At 44.6% G+C, this 21,649-nt stretch overlaps 1 protein-coding gene across 4 annotated transcripts in view; it reads left to right on the plus strand.

Annotated features, from left to right (window-relative positions):
* The window catches only part of Susd1 (sushi domain containing 1), a 116,360-nt gene that overhangs the window by 29,144 nt on the left and 65,567 nt on the right, over positions 1–21,649 (plus strand). For all 4 annotated transcript variants that reach the window (XM_040737774.1, XM_040737780.1, XM_040737771.1 and 1 more), the window contains exon 6: positions 14,976–15,155. In XM_040737774.1, the coding sequence (XP_040593708.1) occupies positions 14,976–15,155 (180 nt within the window). The remainder of the gene's footprint in view (positions 1–14,975; positions 15,156–21,649) is intronic.

Raw genomic sequence — 21,649 nt, forward strand, 5'->3', positions numbered from 1 at the left:
GAGAGAACTGACTACTTGAACCTTTCATAAGTCTGTCAGAGGCAGTTTTGAATTTCACCCAAGTGATGAACAGAGGGGAAGGGATTACTTTAACTGGGTTCCCAGTTAGGGTTTTGTAGGCAGACTTTTCCTTCCTGCCTGTCAGTTCCCAAATAACTTACATGGAGGCTTAATATTAATTATAAATGCTTGGCCAGTAGCTCAGGCTTGTTGCTAGCTCACTTACATTTTTAATTAACCCATATTTTTATCTATGCTTTTCCATGTGTCTTGGTACCTTTTCTCGGTACGGCACGTCCGTCTTGCTTCTCTCTCTGCATCTGTCCCTCGACTCTACCCTTCTTCTTCTTCCCAGAGTTCTGTTTGGCTCTTCCACCTAACCTTATCCTGTCCAGCTATTGGCCAGTCAGCTTCTTTATTGAACCAATCACAAATGACGTATTCACACAGTGTACAGGACTCAGGAATATTCCACAGGTTTTTCTATTGCTGTGATGATACCATGACCAAAAAAAAAAAAAAAAAAAAAAACAAGCTGGAGAGGAAAGGGTTTATTGTGCTTTCCACAACACTGTTCACCAGTGATGGAGGTCAGGACAGGAACTCAAGCAGGTCAGGAACCTGGAAGCCAGAGCTGATGCAGAGGCAGTGGAGGAAAACTGCTTACTGGTCTGCCCTTTATCAGACCTAATCATCTATCCTCAGAATGGGACGTCTCACCATTGGTGTGTTTGATACTGAGGATGTAGCCTTGTGGTATAGTGCTTGCCTTGTGTGTGTGAGACCCTGGTTTCAAGCCTTAGTACTGAGGTGAAAAAAGTAGATTTGGGACAATCTCCTTTCCTTCCTTCCTTCCTTCCTTCCTTCCTTCCTTCCTTCCTTCCTTCCTTCCCTCCCTCCCTCCCTCCCTCCCTCCCTCCCTCTCTCTCTCCCTCTCTCTCTCTCTCTCTCTCTCTCTCTCTGTCTCTCTCTGTCTTTCTTTCTTTCTTATGAAGAAAAGCAGGAAGTGTGATGGTGTGAATCTATAATCCTGACAGGTGGAGGCTGAGGCTAGCTTGAGCCATCTAATGTGACCCTGTGTCCAAACAAAAGACCCATTCCTGTTTGCTCTGCCCTTTCCAGTGCCTTCCCTATATTGCAACAACAACAAAAAACCCTCTAAAGTATAAGTTGTATAATTATTTTCTCTACTTAAGAGTGTAGAGAAAATAAGCATCTAAGTGACCACTGAATTTAGAAAGACATCCGACTTCTAACCCTGGCCTCTGAATGTATACGTGTTCTGGTTACTCTTTCCCCATCCTCCCCATCTCCCTCCCATTCCTATCAGAGCGAAGAGCTTCCTTTCTGGAGCTCTGTCTCGCCTTGACAAGGTTCACATGAGTTTGAGAAAGGTCTTGAACAAATCTAAACATAAATCAGTGCATTTGCACCACAGGCGGCCGGTTAGCTTCACTGTGGCTGCTTCTGAATACTGAGCGCTGGTGGCTGTGTGGAAAGAATTTTCTTTGCCTGTAAGATTTGATGATCCTGATGCTGATCAGTCTGTCCTTCAACTCCTGGGTTCAGGAACTCCTGCACAGCCTCCTAAGTAGCTGGAACTGTAGGTGTGCATTACTGCTTTTAGCTTTGGAAGGGATTCTGAGACCACATCCAGACTTAGCATGGGAAGTGCTCTCTTCAGCTAGTGGTCCCAAGCTTGGATGCAGGAAGGTGCACGTGCATCTGGTGTCTACGGCCTGTGCTCGGGTGATGGGAAGTTTAGTTCATTTGGAATGTGTTTTCTGGCATCTTACTGTATACAATTTTTGGTTGTGAGCCTGGCCTGTAACGGCTGAGCCATCTCTCTAACCCCCTGTATAATGTTTTAAAAACACATTTTAATAAGCTATGTTGCCTTTCTTCCTTTTAAAACTGTTTTCGATAAGTAGATGTGGTTAAAATATGACTGTATTTTGGATTTGCCTGACGGTGCCAAATGAGCTATGGCTCTGCTCATGAAACTGCTAAGAGTATGAACCAGGAGCTTTGGAAACTGAGAGACCTTTGTGACTTGTGGTTTAGGCAAGTGTTGGAAGCTCTCTAAACTGTTTCCCTGCATAGGAGGGAAAAGATATATCTCATTTCATAATTTTTTTTTCCTTTTAACACCCTCTGAAACTTTGCTGAGAGAATCTTAGTACTTAGGGCCTGCCTGCTTCAAAGTTGTTGCTGGATTAGTGTTGCCCTCACAAACCAGAGGGCCATTCTCCATCAGTGTGTGTGTGTGTGTGTGTGTGTGTGTGTGTGTGTGATATGTGTGTCTATGGAGGCTTGAGGTTGATGTTAGGAGTCCTCCTTGATTGCTCGACACCTTATATATTGAGACAGGTTCTCTCACGGAACCCAGAGCTGGCCATTTAGACAAGTGTGCTTAGACTGCTTGTTCTGGGATTCCTTGGATTGGGGGGGGGCATTGTTTTCCCCTGGACTTACATGTAGGTTCTGGAGATCCAGACTCTTGAACCACCTTCCTAGCCAGCTTCAGGGCAGACTCTTATTGGAAACTGAGGCTGGCTCAAATTCAGCGGTGGCTTCATTGCTGGTTTAAATCCCTGTTTTTCTGTCCTAGCCTCCTAATTGATGGGGTTACAGCTGACAGCTGTGTACCACCACAGCTGGCTATATTTTAAACCCAAATTGGAAATCTACATCTTCCTATCACATAGTGAACATGTCTGAAATTCTTTTTTTTTTTTTAGTCTCTCACTATGTAGCCCTGGCTGCTCTGGTACTCACTCTGTAGACCAGGCTGGCCTCGAACTCACAGAGATCCTCCTGCCTCTGCCTACGGAGTGCTAGGATTAAAGACGTGTGCTACCATGCCTGGCTAGGTGAAATTTTTCAATCTACAATTTACCTCAGTTATTTGTTGCCGGTCCAGAGTGTCTGTTTACAACCGGAAATTAAAATGAAGGTCTCCAACATTATCCTTTGAGAAGAGACACATCCGCAGGGCAGCCCGAAAGCCTTAAAAATGATTAACACTTCTACAAATAGAAGGTCCTGACAAGCATGCAAATAAGCCCCCATCCTCCCTCCTAACACTCACACTCTTACCCACCCCGCCACCTCCTCCGCAGCTTCTGAAGTGTTTCAATTCTAGCTGTTTCCAAACTAAACACCAGTTATTGACAGTACGTGCCATTGTGTGAAATGGAAATTTTTCTTCCAGGCGAGCTCTCTCTATGAACATGAGCTGGAGAAAATATATTGTTTGTCAGGGCTAAATCTGAGAGAAGACTTCAGATTACAAGATACATTAAAAAGAAATTTTTATCATCTTCCTGCCTTAAGGGCCAGTGGCCTTTTGGGTACTAATGAGCTCATTAGCTTAGCCAGAGCAGCTAATAAGCTGCTGTGCACAGAGAACAGAGTAATTCTTCTGTTTTCCTCCAACAGTTACAATAATATTTTCTAAGCCCAACTTGCCCCAGACTGAGCCATTGTATTCCAACCCCCTAATCCAATGACAGCACTGCAGGGAGGGTCTGACTACACTTAGCCAAATTCAGAACATGTTGGGCGACGTGGGAAACTGTACTACCTCAGGTTGCAGGTTTTAGCTTCTTTTCTTTGGCTGTATCACTTGTATCTGAACATAGTGAGGTCAATGAGCTTAACAGTGTTTTCAGCTCACATCTGCAGGGGATATTTAGAAATGTAGGATGGTAGGCACAGCCCACAAAGTCTAGGAATTGTGTTGAATTATCGGGTTCAAACTACAAGGGTAGTGTAGACTCTGGGGTCAGTCTGCCTAGATCACTTGTGCCTTTACAAGCCCCACATTCCACTGCCTTCTAAACTTTTGATTTGGTCACAAGTGTGATAGAGTCATTTCTATTTAATGCTGGATAAAAAGAGAAACCAACTTTAATATGTTTTTTTTCAGTTTGCACACTTGTTTCTGCTCTTTTGTAGAGTTTTTGTGTGTGTTTATTTTGGGGGGAAGGGTTTTTTGGGGGTGGGGAGTTGGAATCAGTAAGTGGGATGATTCTCTTAGCCATTCTTCTGGGGGGTTGTCCAGACACCTGGCACAATTTATAGTCACTCTTGGCCACTTTCTTTGTTTTCTTAGCTTATTATTTATTGATCTCTAAAAGGTCTTAGATGAAGCCTTCTCTCACCCTGCTGCTTCTGTCACCAATCCCCATTATTGTGTCAGTGTTTATAATAAACAGCAGCCGATGTGGGGGACATTGATGTGCATCAGGTCAGTTTTGATTCGGTGCCATAAACTGCCTGTACCTTTTATCCCACAGATCTCCTTCTCCACTGTTTTCATGGGTAGAAAGATGATCACACCTCAAGATAAGACGTGAATTTCCACTACTCACGTGGTCTTTGGAACTTCCACAATACATTACCCCCACCGGGAAGACCTATTTTGAAGTTGATTATTCAAATAAAATTGTAGACAATGGGAGGCTAAGGGAAAATTTCCAGCCATGCTCATAATTAGTTGACTCTATTCCTAGAGCAGGTCTGGGCGTTGTTACTTAATAACATAATTAGCCAGAGAAATATCCACTTTAATGAACAACCCCATGAATATGCCATGCAAATTTGTGCTCTTCATCTTTCTTCCCTTTGCCTATAAACTGTTTTAATGTTTATTTCCTTGCCATAGTAGGGGCTTTAGAAGGTTTTAATATAGAAATCTGTCTTTATTACCTTTGTTGGATTGACTGTTAATAATAGGAATGACCTTAAGTTTGTTGGGGATGTATCTGTGACATGACATATCAAAGAAGAAGTCCCATATAAGTGCAGCGTAGGTGAACCAGTGAGGTGTTTTTTGTTTTGTTTTTTTTCTTTTTCTTTTTGAGCAAATTCAGAGGAGGAGGTGTTATGTATAGGACCTCGGGTGACTCAAAGGTAGCTACATCCCCCCCAGCCTAGGTGACAACTCATGAAAACTGAGTCCTACCTAACTTGCAGACCACTCCACTGAAAGGTCTGCTCTCGAAGCAATGTCCCTGTGTGTGTGTGTGAGCCTGGGCAGGGGCCTCATGAGTCTTGTCAGCCTCCTTCCTCCCTCTAGGAGGCAGTGTTTCAGTTGGGGGGAAATGGCAACCGACTCCCAGCTATGGTGGAGAAAAGTCTATGTGGCTAGGAGGTCTAATCCCAACCCTCTTTTGCTCTGGGGAATTTCTCAGGGACATTATTGGACCAGGAGGGTTGTCACAGAGTCTTTGTAGCCTGATCTGAATGCACTTTCATGTGACTTCATCTCAAGTGTTAGCTCCCCTATCGAGTGTGTCCTCATCGGGGCCTAGTGTGAGCCCCATTGGTTGTTCGGTGCCTGGGTTTAAGGACCTCCCCTTCTCTCCCTGACCCATCATCTCTTCTCAGATAGTCTCCCTTCTATTTTTACATCCTTTAAGAATATATACAGATTGCGCTTCTGAGGGGAAACGTGAGGTATTTTCTGGGAATGGTTTGCATCACTTAAGATGGCGACCTGTGGTCCCAGACATTCCCCTGGAGCCTACATGGTTTAATTGTCCTTGAAGGCTGGAGAGTGCTCCGTGGAATGTGTGAATCTGTCTTTCTGTGTGTGTTTATACTGCCCCGGCTGATTCCCTACTTGCCCGTTATAAGTAAGCCCGTCAATAAACACAAACAAGTACGTTCCTCTGTAGCATTTTGGCTTAGATTTCTTACAGTGTACGTATCAGGAATGGTATAGCTGGGTCGTATGGTGTCCTGTTCTTTTTTTTTTTTACAGATGATATTATTATTATTTATTTTTAAGTTTAAATTTAGATTAGAAACAAGGTTGCTTCACAAGTCAGTTCCAGGTCCCTCTCCCTTTCCCTCCCCTCCTCCCATGCCCTCCCCCCAACCTCCATGGGGGTGTCCATAGTCTGTCATTTCATCCAGAGCAGGGTCTAGACCCTCCCCCCTGTTCTAACTTTTTGAAGAACCTCTGTACTCACTTCCACACTGGCTGTACTACGTTACACTCCCCCCAACAGTGAGCTGTACCTAATGGTTCCTCCCCCTGCATCCCAGTCAGCATGTGTTGTCTTGGGGCTATTTTATTTGACTGGGATGCTCCTCAGTTCCGCACACAGCTGGATCAATCCGCAGGTCCTAATAAAGAGGTTTACATCTCCAGAGAGTTCAGGCTATTCCTGATACTCTGTTGGAAACTCCTTTTTTGTGCCGCCATTCTCCTACTAAATGTTTAACTTTGCCACAGTCGTCTGAATTTATCTAATGACGTTTTTTGTCTACCGGGTTCCGTGAGAGCGACAACTTTGTCCATGTGTTCACTGCCGTAGCGACCAGCCTGAGCTAGTTATTCAGTAAGCGGGCACACAGTTGAACAGTTTAGCACAAACCGCAAGAGTGGAGGCAACTTTTATCATGTACAGCTCTATAAGCCATGGAGCATTCGTCCTTGAGAAGGGTTCTTCTCACGGGAGAAAGTGCTTCTGGAAGAGTAAGGGCAGGTGGAGAGGAAAATACTGGGCAATTTCAGGCATGGAGCAGTTCTTGAGTGAGCTCTGGGACACCCTCTACTTACTTCTGTGACTTTGAATGTCTGTTGTCTACTTGAGACATCTCCATTTGTATGATGGGGATAAATGCTCCTTGCTGTGGAGGGTTACTGTGAGTAGTAGTTATTTAGTCTTTGAGCCCTGTTGGAATTCATGTGATGACTAAATGTAAATATTCACACCACTATTTCACTCAGATTCCATTGCTGTGAATTCCAGGCAGAACAGCCTGGCCCACACAGAAAGACACTGGTGTTTTTCTGTTTGTTTGTGTGTTTGTTTTTTTGGTTTTTCGAGGTTTGGAGGCTGTTCTGGAACTAGCTCTTGTAGACCAGGCTGGTCTCGAACTCACAGAGATCTACCTGCCTCTGTCTCCCGAGTGATGGGATTAAGGGCTTGTGCCACCACTGCCCGGCCTACAGCAAGACACTGTAAACACACACACACACACACACACACACACACACACACACACACACACACATTCACTCACTCACCAAACAAACCATCCCACCAGAAAAATCAAAACAACAAACCTGAAAACAAAAATCTCACCCCAAATTCCAGCTGGTGATATACATCAAAACCAGCTGAGTTTTGTGAAGAATGTTGGCATCCAAGATCACGGCTAAGAGCTCCTGACCCAGAGGTAGAGACAGGGGAAGCAGTGCATATGAATTAACATCCCCCGTCGCTGTAACACGATGCCTGTCACAACTAACTCCAAGGATGAGTGGTTTCTTTCGGATTATGCTTTTGGAGGTGAAGTTCATCACGTCGAGGAAGGCACAGTGTCTGAGGAATCTAAGCTCACGACAGTGAGAGCTTGTGAAGTAGCTTCCTGTATCCCAAAAGGCGAGGGCTTGGGCTGGAATCGGGGCCAGTCTGTATGCTAGACCTTGAGATCTAGTAGCTCACATCACTCGGGAAGGTTCTGCATCCCAGAGTTTCTACAGCTTTCCAAAGCAGTGCCACCAGCTAGGAACTAAGTCTTCAAACACCTGAGCCTATGAGAGACACGCCACACTGAAGCTATAATCCTCTACTGCTGGCCTCCATAGGTTCATGTCTACATGGAATGAAACATACATTTAGTTCAACTCCAAGAGTCCCTGTGGTCTTAGCAGTTTTAGCACCGGTCAACAGTCTGGAGTCGTCTGGAGTCTTTTCTGAGCCATAGGCATACTTTTGACTATGAGTAAGTCAAAATGTGTGTTATGTATTCCAGTATACACTGGCTCAGAGTAAATCTTCCCATCCCAAAAGGGAGGAATTGGATGACAGCAAGGAAAGGCTTGACCAAATCAAGACTGAAACCCATCAGGGGAAGCCCCAACATCTGAAGATCCGTGTCCAGTATCCAGGGCTTGTGGCAGCATCATCTGGTGCTTCAAGGGCCTTGAGTAGCTTCACCCCACACAGCTCTGTAGCCTGAAGTGAATGCATCCCTTCTCTTGCTTGGGTGAGCTCTGCTTGGTACCTGGAGGCATCCTTGGCACACAGCCACACTTCTGGCATGTCTACCATAGCTATCACAGTTTCATGCACAGCCCACTCAGGAGTCCCATGCAGGAAACCCAACCCTGCCACCCATTGCCTGACCCCAGTGCCTTTTTTTCCCCTCCTGAAATCTTGACCCTGGACATTTGCATTCTACGTACCCACAGAATTAGCACCAAATTCCACTGTCAAGTGGAGATGTTCCTGTTCTTCATTACCACAATTGTAGTGTACCTGCCTACTTGATTTCATGCAAACATTTCCTTGGCAGTCCTATTTGAACAGGGGTGGGAATCCTGCAGTGGTACTTTTATATATTCTTTTTTTTTTTTCAGGAACTTTCTTTTAAAAGTAAGTTTTAAAATTAGCTTGCATTTTTACAGCCTAGAGCCTTTACTGGGTGGCCTGTTACTCTCACAGTACCATAGCTTGTGCCTTTATGTTTTCCCTTCAATGGTGCTAATGTAACAATGTAACCATTTTGTCCACACTTGTCGTGTCTGTAGCACTAAGTTCCCATGCTCCTTTCCCTGCCAAAAAATGAGTTTAAAAATCTTCTTTCTAGCCAAAACAACCCTGTACAATAAAGGAACTTCCAGAGGCATCACCATCCCTGACTTCAAGCTCTATTATATAGAGTTATAGTCCGGAAAACAGCTTGGTATTGGCACAAAAATATACAGATAGACCAATGGAATCAAATTGAAAACCCTGATATGGACCCACTTGGTTTTTGACAAAGAAGCTAAAATTATACAATGGCAAAAAAGAAAGCATCTTCAATAAATGGTGCTGGCATAACTAGATGGGGGCATGTAGAAGATTGCAGATAGATCCATATCTATCACCATGCACAAAACTTAAGTCCAAATGGATCAAAGACATCAATATAAATCCAGCCACACTGAACCTCTTAGAAGAGAAAGTGGGAAGTACCCTTGAACGAATTGGTACAGGAGACTGCTTCCTGAACATAACACCAGTAGCACAGACACTGAGATGGACAATTAATAAATGGGACCTCCTGAAACTGAGAAGCTTCTGTAAGGCAAAGGACATAGTCAACAAGACAAAACAGCAGCCCACAGAATGGGAAAAGATCTTCACCAACCCCATGTCTGACAGAGGGCTGATTTCCAAAATAAAGAACTGAAGAAGCTAGTCACCAAAACAACAAACAACCCAATTAAAAAGTGGGGTACAGGGGAAGGGTCTAGGCCCTGCCCTATATGAAATGACAGACTATGGACACCCCCATGGAGGGCCTCACCCTCCCTGGGGGAATGAGGGGATAAGGGGGTAGGCTGGGGGGAGGGCACGGGAGGAGGGGAGGGAAAGGGAGAGGGACCTGGAACTGACTTGTGAAGCAACCTTGTTTCTTATCTAAATTTAAACTGGAAAATAAAATAAAATAAAACATAAATAAATAAATAAGTGGGGGTACAGAACTAAATAGAGAATTCTCAATAGAGGAGTCTAAAATGGCTGATAGACGCTTAAGAAAGTGCTCAACACCCTTAGCCATCAGGGAAATGCAAATCAAAACAACTCTGAGATACCATCTTACTCCTGTCAGAATGGCTAAAATCAAAAACACCAATGACAGTTTATGCTGGAGAGGATATGGAGAAAGGGGAACACTCTTCCACTGCTGGTGGGAGTGCAAACTTGTACAGCCACTTTGGAAATCAGTATGGCACTTCCTCAGGAAAATGGGAGTCAGTCTACCTCAAGATCCAGCAATTCCACCCTTAGGCATATATATATATACCCAAAAGATACACATTCATACAACAAGGACATCTGTTCAACTATGTTCATAGTGTTGTGCCCAAATTCTGAATCCCAAAATTACCAAGAGGCCCATTTTGATGCAAAAGCAAAGAGTCCTTTATTGAAGTTATTTAATGAGCTAAACCCATTAGCTCGGGCCCTTCACCCTGCCACCATGGCAAATGGCTGGAGAAAGACCCCAAGCAACCTCGAGGCAGGGATCTTAAAGGGTAGCATAAGGGGAGTGTCTAGGGGTATGAAACAGTCTCAGAATTGGTGAGCTTCCAAGTTTGGGGGACCTGCCCTGTGTTGATTGGTCAACTGGTTGTTATGGCCCATAGGCCCTCCCAGGGCGGTTGCTATGCTCTCCATGTCACTGTTGTGCACTTGTCTGTAAAGCACAGCCCTGCCAGCTAACTTCTGGTTGGTTCCTTGCCATGAGGAGGGCATCTGACTTCCTGACCAGGGCAGGAGCAGCAAGGTCATGCAAGCACATGTTAGCCTGTAATGACTGCTAAAATGGGGGACTGGTCACTACACACAGCAGCATTATTTGTAATAGCCAGAATCTGGAAGCAACCTAGCTGCCTCTCAACTGAAGAATGGATGGAGAAAATGTGGTACATTTACACAATGGAGTACTACTCAGCTGAAAAAAAAATGGAATCTTGAAATTTTCAGGCAAATGGATGGCACTAGAAGAAATCATCCTGAGTGAGGTAACCCAGTTACAAAAAAGACAAACATGAGCCTTCATCCAGTAGCTGACGGAATCAGAAGCAGACACCCACAGCTAAATACTGAGCCGAACTCTGGAATCCAGTTGCAGAGAGGGAGGAGTGATGAGCAAAGGGGTTAAGACCAGGTTGGATAGACCCACGGAAACGCTGACCTGAACAAGGGGGAGCTCATGAGAACTGTATTAAAAAGTTGTAGCATTAGGAAGGGTGAGAACCACTGACTTATCCCATAATAAGGCTTCTCTCACCCAGAGCTCTAAATTCTTCAACATTTCTGCAACAAGCTAGTTCAGAAGGCCTATGAACCACACAGTCAAGATTATACAGCTGTGACCTCACTTTCTGGCACTCATTTCTGTGACAAAACAACTCCTGGAACAAGGTTATGGGAAGAACGGTTTATTTTGGATCATAGTTCAAGGGAAATAGTCCTTCCTGGTGAGAAAGGAAGGGTGACTAGTTCTGTCCATGACAGCCAGGAGCGTGTATCATACCTTATATCTTGGAGAACTAGAAAGTAGAAGGGATTAGAAGCAGGGCTAGGATACTGTCCTAGGCTTATGCCCAGTTGTATATAAGTCTCCCAGTTTGGACCTACATTCCAGAGGTTCTGCAATCTCTCAAAACCATTGTCTTGAGAACAAGTCTTCAGACGTGGAGCCCATTGCACGCTAAAGCCCTACTAGTCAACATGAATGCTTCTCATATACTCCCTGTGTGGTGTTTATTGTCAAGTGCTTAGAACAATGTGTTTCCTCTGAATAACACGGCACTTCTAAATATCCTCTGCCAAGGAATTGTGCAACTTGAACATCTCTGTAATGGGAATTCACAGAGCTGTAGGTGCTGTCTGCCTTTGAATCTTCCTCTCTAGAGAGACCAAGCTACTGACTGGTAACTATTTCTACTGTACATTATAAACTTCTTGCAATCACAACTAAAGTTAATCATGCTTTCCATTGCTCTTGGGTATGTTTAAGATGGAAGCCCACCTTATTGTCTTCTGTATTCTTATTCTCTTAGAACCTACAGCCATCTAATAATTCAGCTGTCTGTGGCCGGGTTCCTTTTCTAACCACTCCACTGAGATCCTCAGGAGTGTCCACATTCAAGGTATACACACACACACACACACACACACACACAGAGAGAGAGAGAGAGAGAGAGAGAGAGAGAGAGCTGTATTTTCAGCCTCAGTCCTTCACTGATGTTTCAACTTCCAGCCCCTTCTCTGTTATTTCCTCTTCTATTTGCTCTAGCTGAACCCTAGCTTAAACTAGAAATTTTGTATGCAAGTGACTGGGCAGTCTTGGAAAACATTAACTACTTGTTTGGTTGACTGCTCTTGTACACACAAATAATACCAATGGCTGACCATGCTTTGGGGCCAGTAAATATTTGATGCTGGGAAAACAACCTGAAGGCTAGAGGGTCTTGTATTTGGTAAACACGTATGAAAAGAGAACAGAGCCCTATAAGCAAACACGGGACATAAGTAGATAGAGCTGGGACTTTCTGAAGTGACCGCTTCATTCTGGTCCCGCAACTGCTTGTGATTTGAGTTTGTGTTGACTGGAAGCTAGCTTTCAACCGGAATACTGATGAGGTTGGCTGGGCTGTAGTATTTAGTATAGCTCTTTGGATGGCTCCGAACGGCAACAGATGAAGAGTCTGATCTAGGAAGTGACCCCTTCAAATTCATTAGATCCAGAATTCTTTATCAAGGGCTTAAGAGAACCCCACCACCACCCTCCTTTCTTGTTTGCACTATCGGGGATTGAACCTAGGGCCTTGTGCATGCTAGGCAAGCATTATCCCACTAAGTTATACCCCTGTCCCACATTTTACTTTTTATTTTGCAACAAGGTTTTTACTGCGTTTTCCCATCTGTCCTTGAACTCACAGTGCAGCTCAGACAGTCCTTGGGTTTGAAGATCTTGCCTGTGTACCGAGGCTGACGGCTTATGCCAGCATGCTTGGTAAGGCTACCTGCTCCTAAGACCAAGCATGGTTGATGGAGCTGTGGGAACATAGTGTATCATTTTCTTTGTTCGAATATTTTATCTTAGTAAGTGAACTGGGATTAACAGCTGACCTTGAACCTCTGATCCCCCTTCTTCTGCCTTCTTCATGCTGGGTGCAGGCGGGCACCCTACTCTCTGTCTAGTGGTGTTGGGGATGAGGATGAACTTCCAGCGTGCTTTTGAAAGGGCACTCTACAACTGGGCCACATTCCCAGTCCTCCTATGTTTACTATTCTTTCTTGTTTACCATTCTTTCTTTTTGAGGACACTCCATGAGGGGCTGCATTCCCTGCCCTCTTACATTTATTGAAAAACTTTGGAATTGTGTTTCTGTTACTAATAGTTTGATGTTGCTCAGCCTTTAGAATCACTTAAGAGTGTTGTATCAGCCTGGCGGTGGTGGCACACACCTTTAATCCCAGCACTCGGGAGGCAGAGGCAGGTGGATCTCTGTGAGTTTGAGGCCAGCCTGATCTACAGAGTGAGTTTCAGGACAACCTCCAAAGCCACAGAGAAACCCTGTCTCAAACTCCCCCATAAAAAAAGTGTTTTATCAAGTGGTCCAATTTAAATAGCTATAGAGACCTGTGTATCTTGCCAGTTTCACTGTTCATCCATGAGAACACGTGTCTCCCCTCCCTCTTCTTTCCTTCCTTCCTTCCTCCCTCCCTCCCTTTCTTCCTTCCTTCCTTTCTTTTTTTTGAGACAGGTTTCTCTGCTGTGGCTTTGGAGGCTGTCCTGGAACTTGCTTTGTAGACCAGGCTGGCCTTGAACTCACACCTGCCTCTGCCTCCCAAGTGCTGGGATAAAAGGTGTATACCACCACTGCCTGGCTTTCTGACCGACTTCTTAAGGTATACCTATTCTGATTCCCTTTCTTATCAGACTAGATTACTTTTGGTTGGAAGGGGGTAGGAACTATAAGAGTCCGTTAATAGACACTAACCAGTATTTTTCAAGTTCCTGTATATTTTTTTGAAACACACATTATACAATCCATTTCTCAACATATGTTTGTGATTAACTTTGGAATCAAAGAAAGGGAAACCATGCAAAGAGACTTCTATGTATTTAGTTGAAGCCCACTGACTCAATACCACGCCTTTACATCATGGGCGCCTTTTCACACCAGTGTGAGAGAATCTTTCTAGGCTTTCTATGACTTGCTCAGTAGTGTTGTGGTCTATTTGCCTCATTTCTTCTCTCTCTCTTCTTAGGCCTCTTGCAGCCAAGGCTGGCCGGCTTTAAATGCCTGTTCTTCCTGCCTTCCCCTCCCTGGTGCTGGCATTGTAGGCAGGACCACCACACCTAGCACCCAGTTCTCTTTTGATAAACGTTCGGGTTGTTTCTGATGTTTCAATATTAAAGGCAGAATTGCATATCCATTCATATTTATTTGCATTTGTCTTGCATCCGTTTTTCTGAAATGATTAAGAAGAGGGGGAAGGGAGCAAAGGATGCTGGCAAAGTAGGCATAGGTCTGAAAGGTGAACCCCATCACTGGAGCCGCACAACAAGTGAGACTTCAACAAGAAAACAGGAAAGCTAAGAGGTCATGAACAATGTCTGCAGCCAGAGGGTGAGAGGATGAAGCTAAGAAAGGATCTGTTAATTCAATAAGTATCTGGTTTTAGAGACAGTGTTTCACTCTGCAGCCCCCTACGTGCTGGGCTTAGAAGTGTTTACTAAGTCAATATTTTAATACATTCTTTTGAGTTTTTGTCAGAAAGGATACACAGGATGTTTTGAAACTTGGTTTGGATGGACTAAGATGATTACACCACACTCTTTCTTCCGAGTAAAGTTCTGTGCAAATAATCCACTGTTCAGGCTGTGGAAGAGAAACTTTATATCAGTTTAATACTGTTTGATCTATCTCTCTGCAAGGTCCTTTTCCCTTGAAAATTGCTGGTAACTTGAATGTGGAAAGATAGACACTTTCTGCATCACTTTGCTTTAAGAATAGCAAGGATTTTGTAGTATTTTATTTACTATTCAGTTGACAACAGTTGCTTCAATGCCTTATCACCGACTCAAGAGTTAATGATCTGACGTTACACAGTAAAAAGTTCTACAGGACTTTAGTACATAAATGAACCTTAAGAAGTATTATTTCATAGACAAGGAGCTCTATAAGTAAGCCATCTCATAATTCGGCTCTCCTCTGTGTGCACGTTTGAAAATTTCATTAAATCCAGGCATACTGGTTTCCTGTACTTCTGAGCAACCTTAATTTTATATAATTACATTTGAATTATTTGAGGGAGTTTGTGTCTTCTCTTTTCCCAGATGAATGGCCCCTGTCATCATGAAATGTTTATTTCTGAGATGCTTATTGCTGGCATGGAAGTCAGGGCTCATCACAGGTGTACTGTTGCCTCTCGTTGCAGAGATCAACTGTGGCAGCCCTCCTGAAGTCCAGAATGCCATCTTGGTGGGGAATCACACCTCCAGCCTGGGCAGTGTGGCTCACTATGTCTGTCAGGAAGGCTTTGAGAGTCCTGGAGAAAAGATCTCTTCTGTTTGCACAGAGAAAGGCTCCTGGAGTGAAGTCACTTATATGTGCACAGGTACAGATTCTGTTCTGCTGGGCTCCTGCCACCTGGGAACACCGCAGTGGAAGGAGCATGGAGTATAGAGCTCTCTCCCTCTGGGCTGTGCCTGCCTCTGCCGTTTACTTGGGTGGGCTCTTGGGTTTAAATGTATCAACTTAATCTTGATGATGTACAAGGTAGATTGGGAAAATAACATACTTAGAGAATTTTATGCATTCATCTTTTGAAATACCATAATTCACTATGGTTTTTTTTTTTCCGCCTTCTCTCCTTAACCAGCTGAGGAAATCTGTTCTATGAACCTTTTTCTCAGATTCTTAGCACATTTTGGCATGACAGCTTTTCAGACAGAAGACAGCAAAATACAAGGAGTTAAGTTTTATTTAATTGCGTCAAAACACGAAATGCAAAAACAAATTACATTATTGATTCTTTTTCAGTATGCAATTCGCTGGTGTTCTGTTAATCCATATTTTTGTATAACCAATCTCCAGAACTTTTTATCTTGTAAAAATGGAACTTGGAACCCCTTCCATTGTGCTTTCCATGTCAAAGGAACTTGACCACTTTATGCATTCCATAGAGGTAGAGTCATGGGGTACTTGAGTACTTATTTCACTTAGAATTTTTTTGTTTTGTTTTGTTTTTTTGAGGCAGGGTTTATCTGTGTAAAAGTTCTAGCTGTTCTGGAAGTCACTTTGTAGACCAGGATGGTCTTTAACTCACAGAGATCCACCTGCCTTTGCCTCTGGAGTTCTGGGATTCAAGGTGTTCCCCACCCCTACCCCCGACGTTAGCATACTATTTTTACAGTACACCAACAATGTAGGATATGCTATTTCCCTAATTTTTAAAGGTGAGAAATATTCTATTGTATACACACACACACACACAGACATACACACACACACACACACACACACACACACTATGTAGTTGGACTTTTTTGGACTGCCAGCTCCCAAATAATGACATGGAGACTTCTTATTAATTATGAAAGCTTGACCTTAGCTTAGGCTTGTTCCCAAGGAGCTCTTACAACTTAAATTAACCCATTCATATTAGTCTGCGTTCTGCCACGTAGCTCGTTACCTCTCTTCCACACTGACTTGTCTTTCTGGCCAATCCCACCTCTCTTCTTCCCAGAGTTCCTGTCTCTGTCCAGAAGTCCCGCCTATCCTCTGCTCCCTAGCTATTGGCCATTTAGCTCTTTATGAAACCAATCATAAGGTGACTTGGCAGAGACATGTCTTCACAGTGTACAAAGGATTATTCCCTTATGATACTACGTCTGTAATTGTATGTTTCTTTCTTTATGTGTATGTGTTTATGCAGGTGCATTTGCACATGTGCGTGTGTGTGCCTGTGTGCATAGAAGCCAGAAGTCAACTTCAGATGTTGTTTCTCAGGACCCATCTACCTTATTATTGCTTTTTTGAAACAGGGTCTCTCGTTAACTCAGAGATCACCAATTAGAATGATGTGACTAGCCAGTGAATCCCAGTGATTTGTCTGTACCTGTCTTAGCACTAGGATTACAAGAGTAGGCCACCACGCCCGACTTTTTTATGGGAGTTCTGGATGTTGACCTCACACTTGTGTGGCAAGCTCCCCATGGGCTGAGCCATTTCCCCCATCCCCGAGAGATAGAATTTGATAATATCTATCCTACCTATCCATTCATCCCACAGATATCTATTTGGTGTGCACCATATGTGAACCACTACTTTTTTTGGAATTTACAGTGTGGTAAAAGAATCAGACCTCTCCCCAATGAAATGCATGTTCATATGACCTTGTAATGTTTTGTAAAGAAATTCAAACCATCACAGATGGTTGAAGTGGGGGGAAAAGAATCCTTGGAGCAGACAGAAAATTCTTACATTCAGCTATCTCCATTGTAAATACAAAAGATGTAGGCTAGGGAGTGGGGAGAAAACAGAAGACGAGAACCCAGAGATCTAGGCCAGTTTGTTCTGGAGACGTCTCACTGGCTGAGCAGAGAAGCAAGGCCAAGTCTATATCACAGACCAAGGACTCCAGGGCCTGGTCTTCTAGCTTCTCTAAGACCAAACTGAACTAGACTGATAGTCTCTGTCACATCTCTACCAGCAGCTCCAACCCTTATCTCTGGAGGGTAAGGTTGCTTTCTCCAGGAGCTGCTCCCCAGGAATCACTTGGTAAGAGAGCTGGGTATAGCTGTGGCCTCTTTACCATTTTCCCCGTTGCTCGAGGTCCTCTGGATTCAGTGGGGGCACAGGGATTAGTCACTACATGAAAAACCAGGGGATCTGCATGGGGCACAGTGAGCTATTAATTAGCTGATCCTTGTACAGCACTTTGAAGAACAAACATGTTATGTAACCGCTAATTATAATTACTGTCCTCAGCCTTCTACCTTTCACTAAGGCCGTGGCTCCAGCTGCAGCTGTTTCATGGGCTTACGCGAGCTTTGATTTAAGGAGAGAAAAAGGCATTCTCCCTGGGAGCTGGGCTCTTTCTGTGAGGAGGCTTGTGTGCCCTCCATCAGGGTTGGCAGCTAAATTCGATTTTCACAGATAAAGGGAGTGATTTACATGCTGATTAATTCATGGAAGGGGAGGCTGGAGAAGCTTCTGGAAAAGCGAGAGATGCTGGTTGTCACGACTCTTGCTTGGCTGCCCCATCTTCTTTCTTTTATTTCTTCCTCCCTGTTTTTCATCGATGTCCTTACCCACCTCCCAAGTCTGACTTCCCCCTGTGTATTATTTTGTGTTTACTGTAAATGTTTTTCATGGTCGGACAAGGTGGTAGGACTTTTTTTTTCCCCTAAGGCTGAAGGTGGTGGGACTTTTTTCTTTCAGGCCAGTTTGAACTAGAAATTCCAGACAGCTGGGAATTGGGCAAGCGCTTCGGTGTCTGGAAAAACCCGAGGTGGAAGCTTGGCCTCAGTGAGTCAGTTTACTTCGAGATCAAAGAGGCCGATTCATTCTTGATAAGGCTGTCCCCGGCTTCCATCCTGCACAGGTCATTTAGCTTTTATGCTCAGAGTCTGGGTTAATAATTACAAGGTTAACCCTTCATGCTCTGGCTCTCCATCATTCCAGGCTCTAGGGAAGGGAGCAGCTCTGTTGAAACACTGACTGCTGATCTGCCAGGATTCTTTCTGCATCCCATAATTTGGTGCATATGACTGCAAACGCTACCAAGCTCCTGCTCCCTCTGCCCCTCCTTGGTTGTCAACCCTCCTTGCCAGCCCAGTGAATGCTCACTTGCAGCTCTGTCCATTTTAAATGGACAGGAAAGGCTGGCTGGGGTAAATTGGCACACTATTACAATAGACACAGCCAGGTTGGGTCTGAATATGTGTATACTATTTGGACTGTAAACATCATTGCTGTGTTCGCTGAACACCGGCTTGCACACCCAGGATTCTCTTGGGGGTCCTTAGTGCTTGGTTTAATTTCATCCTGGGAGAAAATCCGTAAGGCAGGTATTTTCATTTCATAGCCGAGTGATCTGAGACTCACGGCGGTTAAGCAATTTTCTTAGGGTCATTCTGTAACTAGTACTTGATGGAGTTGCAATTTGAACTCAAGTCTGGGAGCCCTGGAATCCTACACTTAACCTGTTCATGATCTTCCAAGCTTGAGTTATTTGCATGCCTCCCTGATGATCTTTGAGTAACTAAAGAATTACTTACATAGCTTGTTTTTAAAAATAGCCTATATTTATATATGCACACATAGATGTATATATACACAGGCACATCTGAGATGGGGTTTTGCTATGTTGCCCAACCTGGTCTTAAACTCCTCAGATCTCCCTGCCCTAACCCCCCAAGCAGCTGAGTCTATAGACATATATCACCATGCCTGGTGTGGTGGTTTCAAAGAAAATGGCCCCCAAAGAGAGAGACACTACTAGGGGGTGTGGCCTTGTTGGAGTACGGATGGTCTTGTCGGAGGAAGTGTGTCACTGTGGAGGCGGGCTCTGAGGTCTTTTCTTAAGCTTTTCTCAGTGTTACAGTTGACTTCCTGTTGCCTGTAATATGTAGGACTCTCAGCTACTACGCCAGTACTGCGTCTACCTACATGCTGCCATGCTGCCCGTCTTGATGATTATGGACTGAACCTCTGAAACTGCAAGGGAGCCACCCCCATTAGATGTTCTAATGTACCAACCAAGAATTCTTAGTAGTATCTGGCATATTGTGACTTTGATGAGCTAGGTGTATTTTTTCCTAATGTGCACAAAAATTAATGCCCGATGAACATATAAACATTTATTCGCATGCCACAAAATATCACTGTAAACTATGTCATTCACTTTAGGAATCTAAGCATGCCGCTTTTACTCACTTTACATGACTTTGACTTAGGACTTAACAAAAAGAAAGGAAGATTTGGACTGTTTATAGTCAAGCTTTGTAGGATCCTTCCTTTTGTCAGATTGGAGATACCGATGTACCCTACTGCTGGATAGACCCAATGTCAAATCCCACGTCTAAGCGTGACTGAGTGGGCATTTCATCAAGGAAAAATGATAAGGGGTAGGAGAGAGGAGGTTGACCTTGCCCCCGCGCCTTAATGACATGGTACACCCAACCTGGGTGGAGTGAGGGAGCTGAGTGAGAATGAAGGGAGGCCGCTTTCAAGAAAGACACGCCTTCACACCCTTCCTTTCCTTCACTTCCTGGGCGTGCTTTCTCTTAGCCACTCCCCTTCCCCTTCCCTGCTCTGCCGGGGTCTCCATGGGCATCAGTGTTTCTCGGGGCTCTGCCACTGAGCCCCTCCCCGTGACCTCCTCCCTTCCACTCGCCCATGTCTTCTGCTTCCACCCACAAATCCATCGCTTTTAAAGCTATTTTTCCATTGGACAGTTAGCAGACAGCTCGTATGTCTAGCACGTCTTCAACACAGTTCATCGCTCTCTTGCAGGCCGGCTCTGCCTCCGCTCGTGTTTCTCTGGAGAGCAGTGAAGGGCCCTTCATCCGGCTCAAAGGCTGGCAGGTCATCCTGGACTCCTCTTTGTTCCTGCTCCCTCACCTCCCATTCGTCTCCTTCAGAACTGTTTTTTCTTTGTTGTTTGTTTGTTTCATAATACAGCACCCCAATTTCATGTCTTAACCTCCTGCTGGAGTGTCTGCTTCAGTGCAAAGGCTCCTACTGGTGGGGTGTAGCATGTCTAACTGTGAGCCCAGACTCGGTTCCCTCATACTGACTATCCCTTGCGGGTTCCTCAACACCCGAGCCTGAGGTCTATAAAACGGACATGGTGATGTCTGGTCGTCGGGTTATTTTGAAGGTTAAAGACCTGCGCACACTCTCCGGTCCACAGTTATAACTCAATAAGTGTTCATTCCTACTGTTTCTATTACTGCTTCTTATGACTGCTGGGAAAATGAGATCAAGTCTGCCGAGAGCAGCCTGAGCCTGACATATAGTTGTCATTGAGTAAATAGCATTATGTTCTGTTTTATGACCTCCGGTTCTTCTGCCCTCCAGTGCCTCCTTCCAAACGGAAAGCTGTCCCTCTCATTACCCGCAGCCTGTCTCTGTTTGGAGGAATGCCTGTCTTGACTCCGACAAGCAAGCCTGACATTTTACCCCCCCCTCGCTACTCTCCTGCCTCACCCTTCCTCTGGCATGGCATTAAGACCTGCTGTCCTTTCTGCTCGCATGCCCTCCCTACCCTGCAGCCACTTAATCTACCAAGGCTGCGCCTTCCATAAGGCTGATTTTCCTGGGTCCCCCCTGGTGAGAGCTGTTACCTTCCTGTTCTGTACCCTTCGAGGTTAGCGCGGAGCCGGTGGTAATGCTACCAAACTGCGGATTTGCCTGCGCATGTGTTTGCCCCTCCCATTATGTAACATGCTTCTTGAGGGGAAAACTGAGGTCTAGTGTTCCTCGCAGCCCAGTGTTTGATGCATTAGGATGCTTGGCACTGGGTAGCAGTTGTGGACATAGTCAGCAGTGAATGGAAAAGGAGGTCGCTTCAAAGGCTTTTCCCACGTGGTTTTTCTTCCTTTCTTTCTTCCTTCTTTTCAATTTTTATGACGCTTGAGTGTGTGTGTGTGTGTGTGTGTGTGTGTGTGTGTGTGTGTGTGCATTCATGCCACTGTGCACACGTGGAGGGCAGAGGACAGCTTGTGGGCGTCAAGATCATGCTCAGGTCAGCACGCTTGTTGGCAAATGTCTTTATCCACTGAGCCATCTTGTCAGCCTGTGTGTGTGTTTTTTCCCCAGTTACCGGCATGGTTAAAATTGGCATACAAGTGTCGTATTTTCAAAGGGCAGCGTCGATGCAGACAGTTAACATTTTTTTTTTAATAAAAACATCTTTTCCTCTTGTTTGTAGGTACATGGTGGGAAGAGTCACCAACTTTGCTCCGGCTTCTCTTTGGGGTGGAATATCTGGCATCTCTATAATCAGATCTGGGTCCCATCTGTGCAGAGCGTGGCACAAGCGAGAGGCAGATGGCATATTCGAGACGTCATTTACAGTTGTCATAGTGAATGAGCAGAAAG

Source organism: Mesocricetus auratus, unplaced genomic scaffold (assembly GCF_017639785.1).
Source record: "Mesocricetus auratus isolate SY011 unplaced genomic scaffold, BCM_Maur_2.0 Super-Scaffold_6730, whole genome shotgun sequence".
Classification (NCBI taxonomy): Eukaryota; Metazoa; Chordata; class Mammalia; order Rodentia; family Cricetidae; genus Mesocricetus; species Mesocricetus auratus.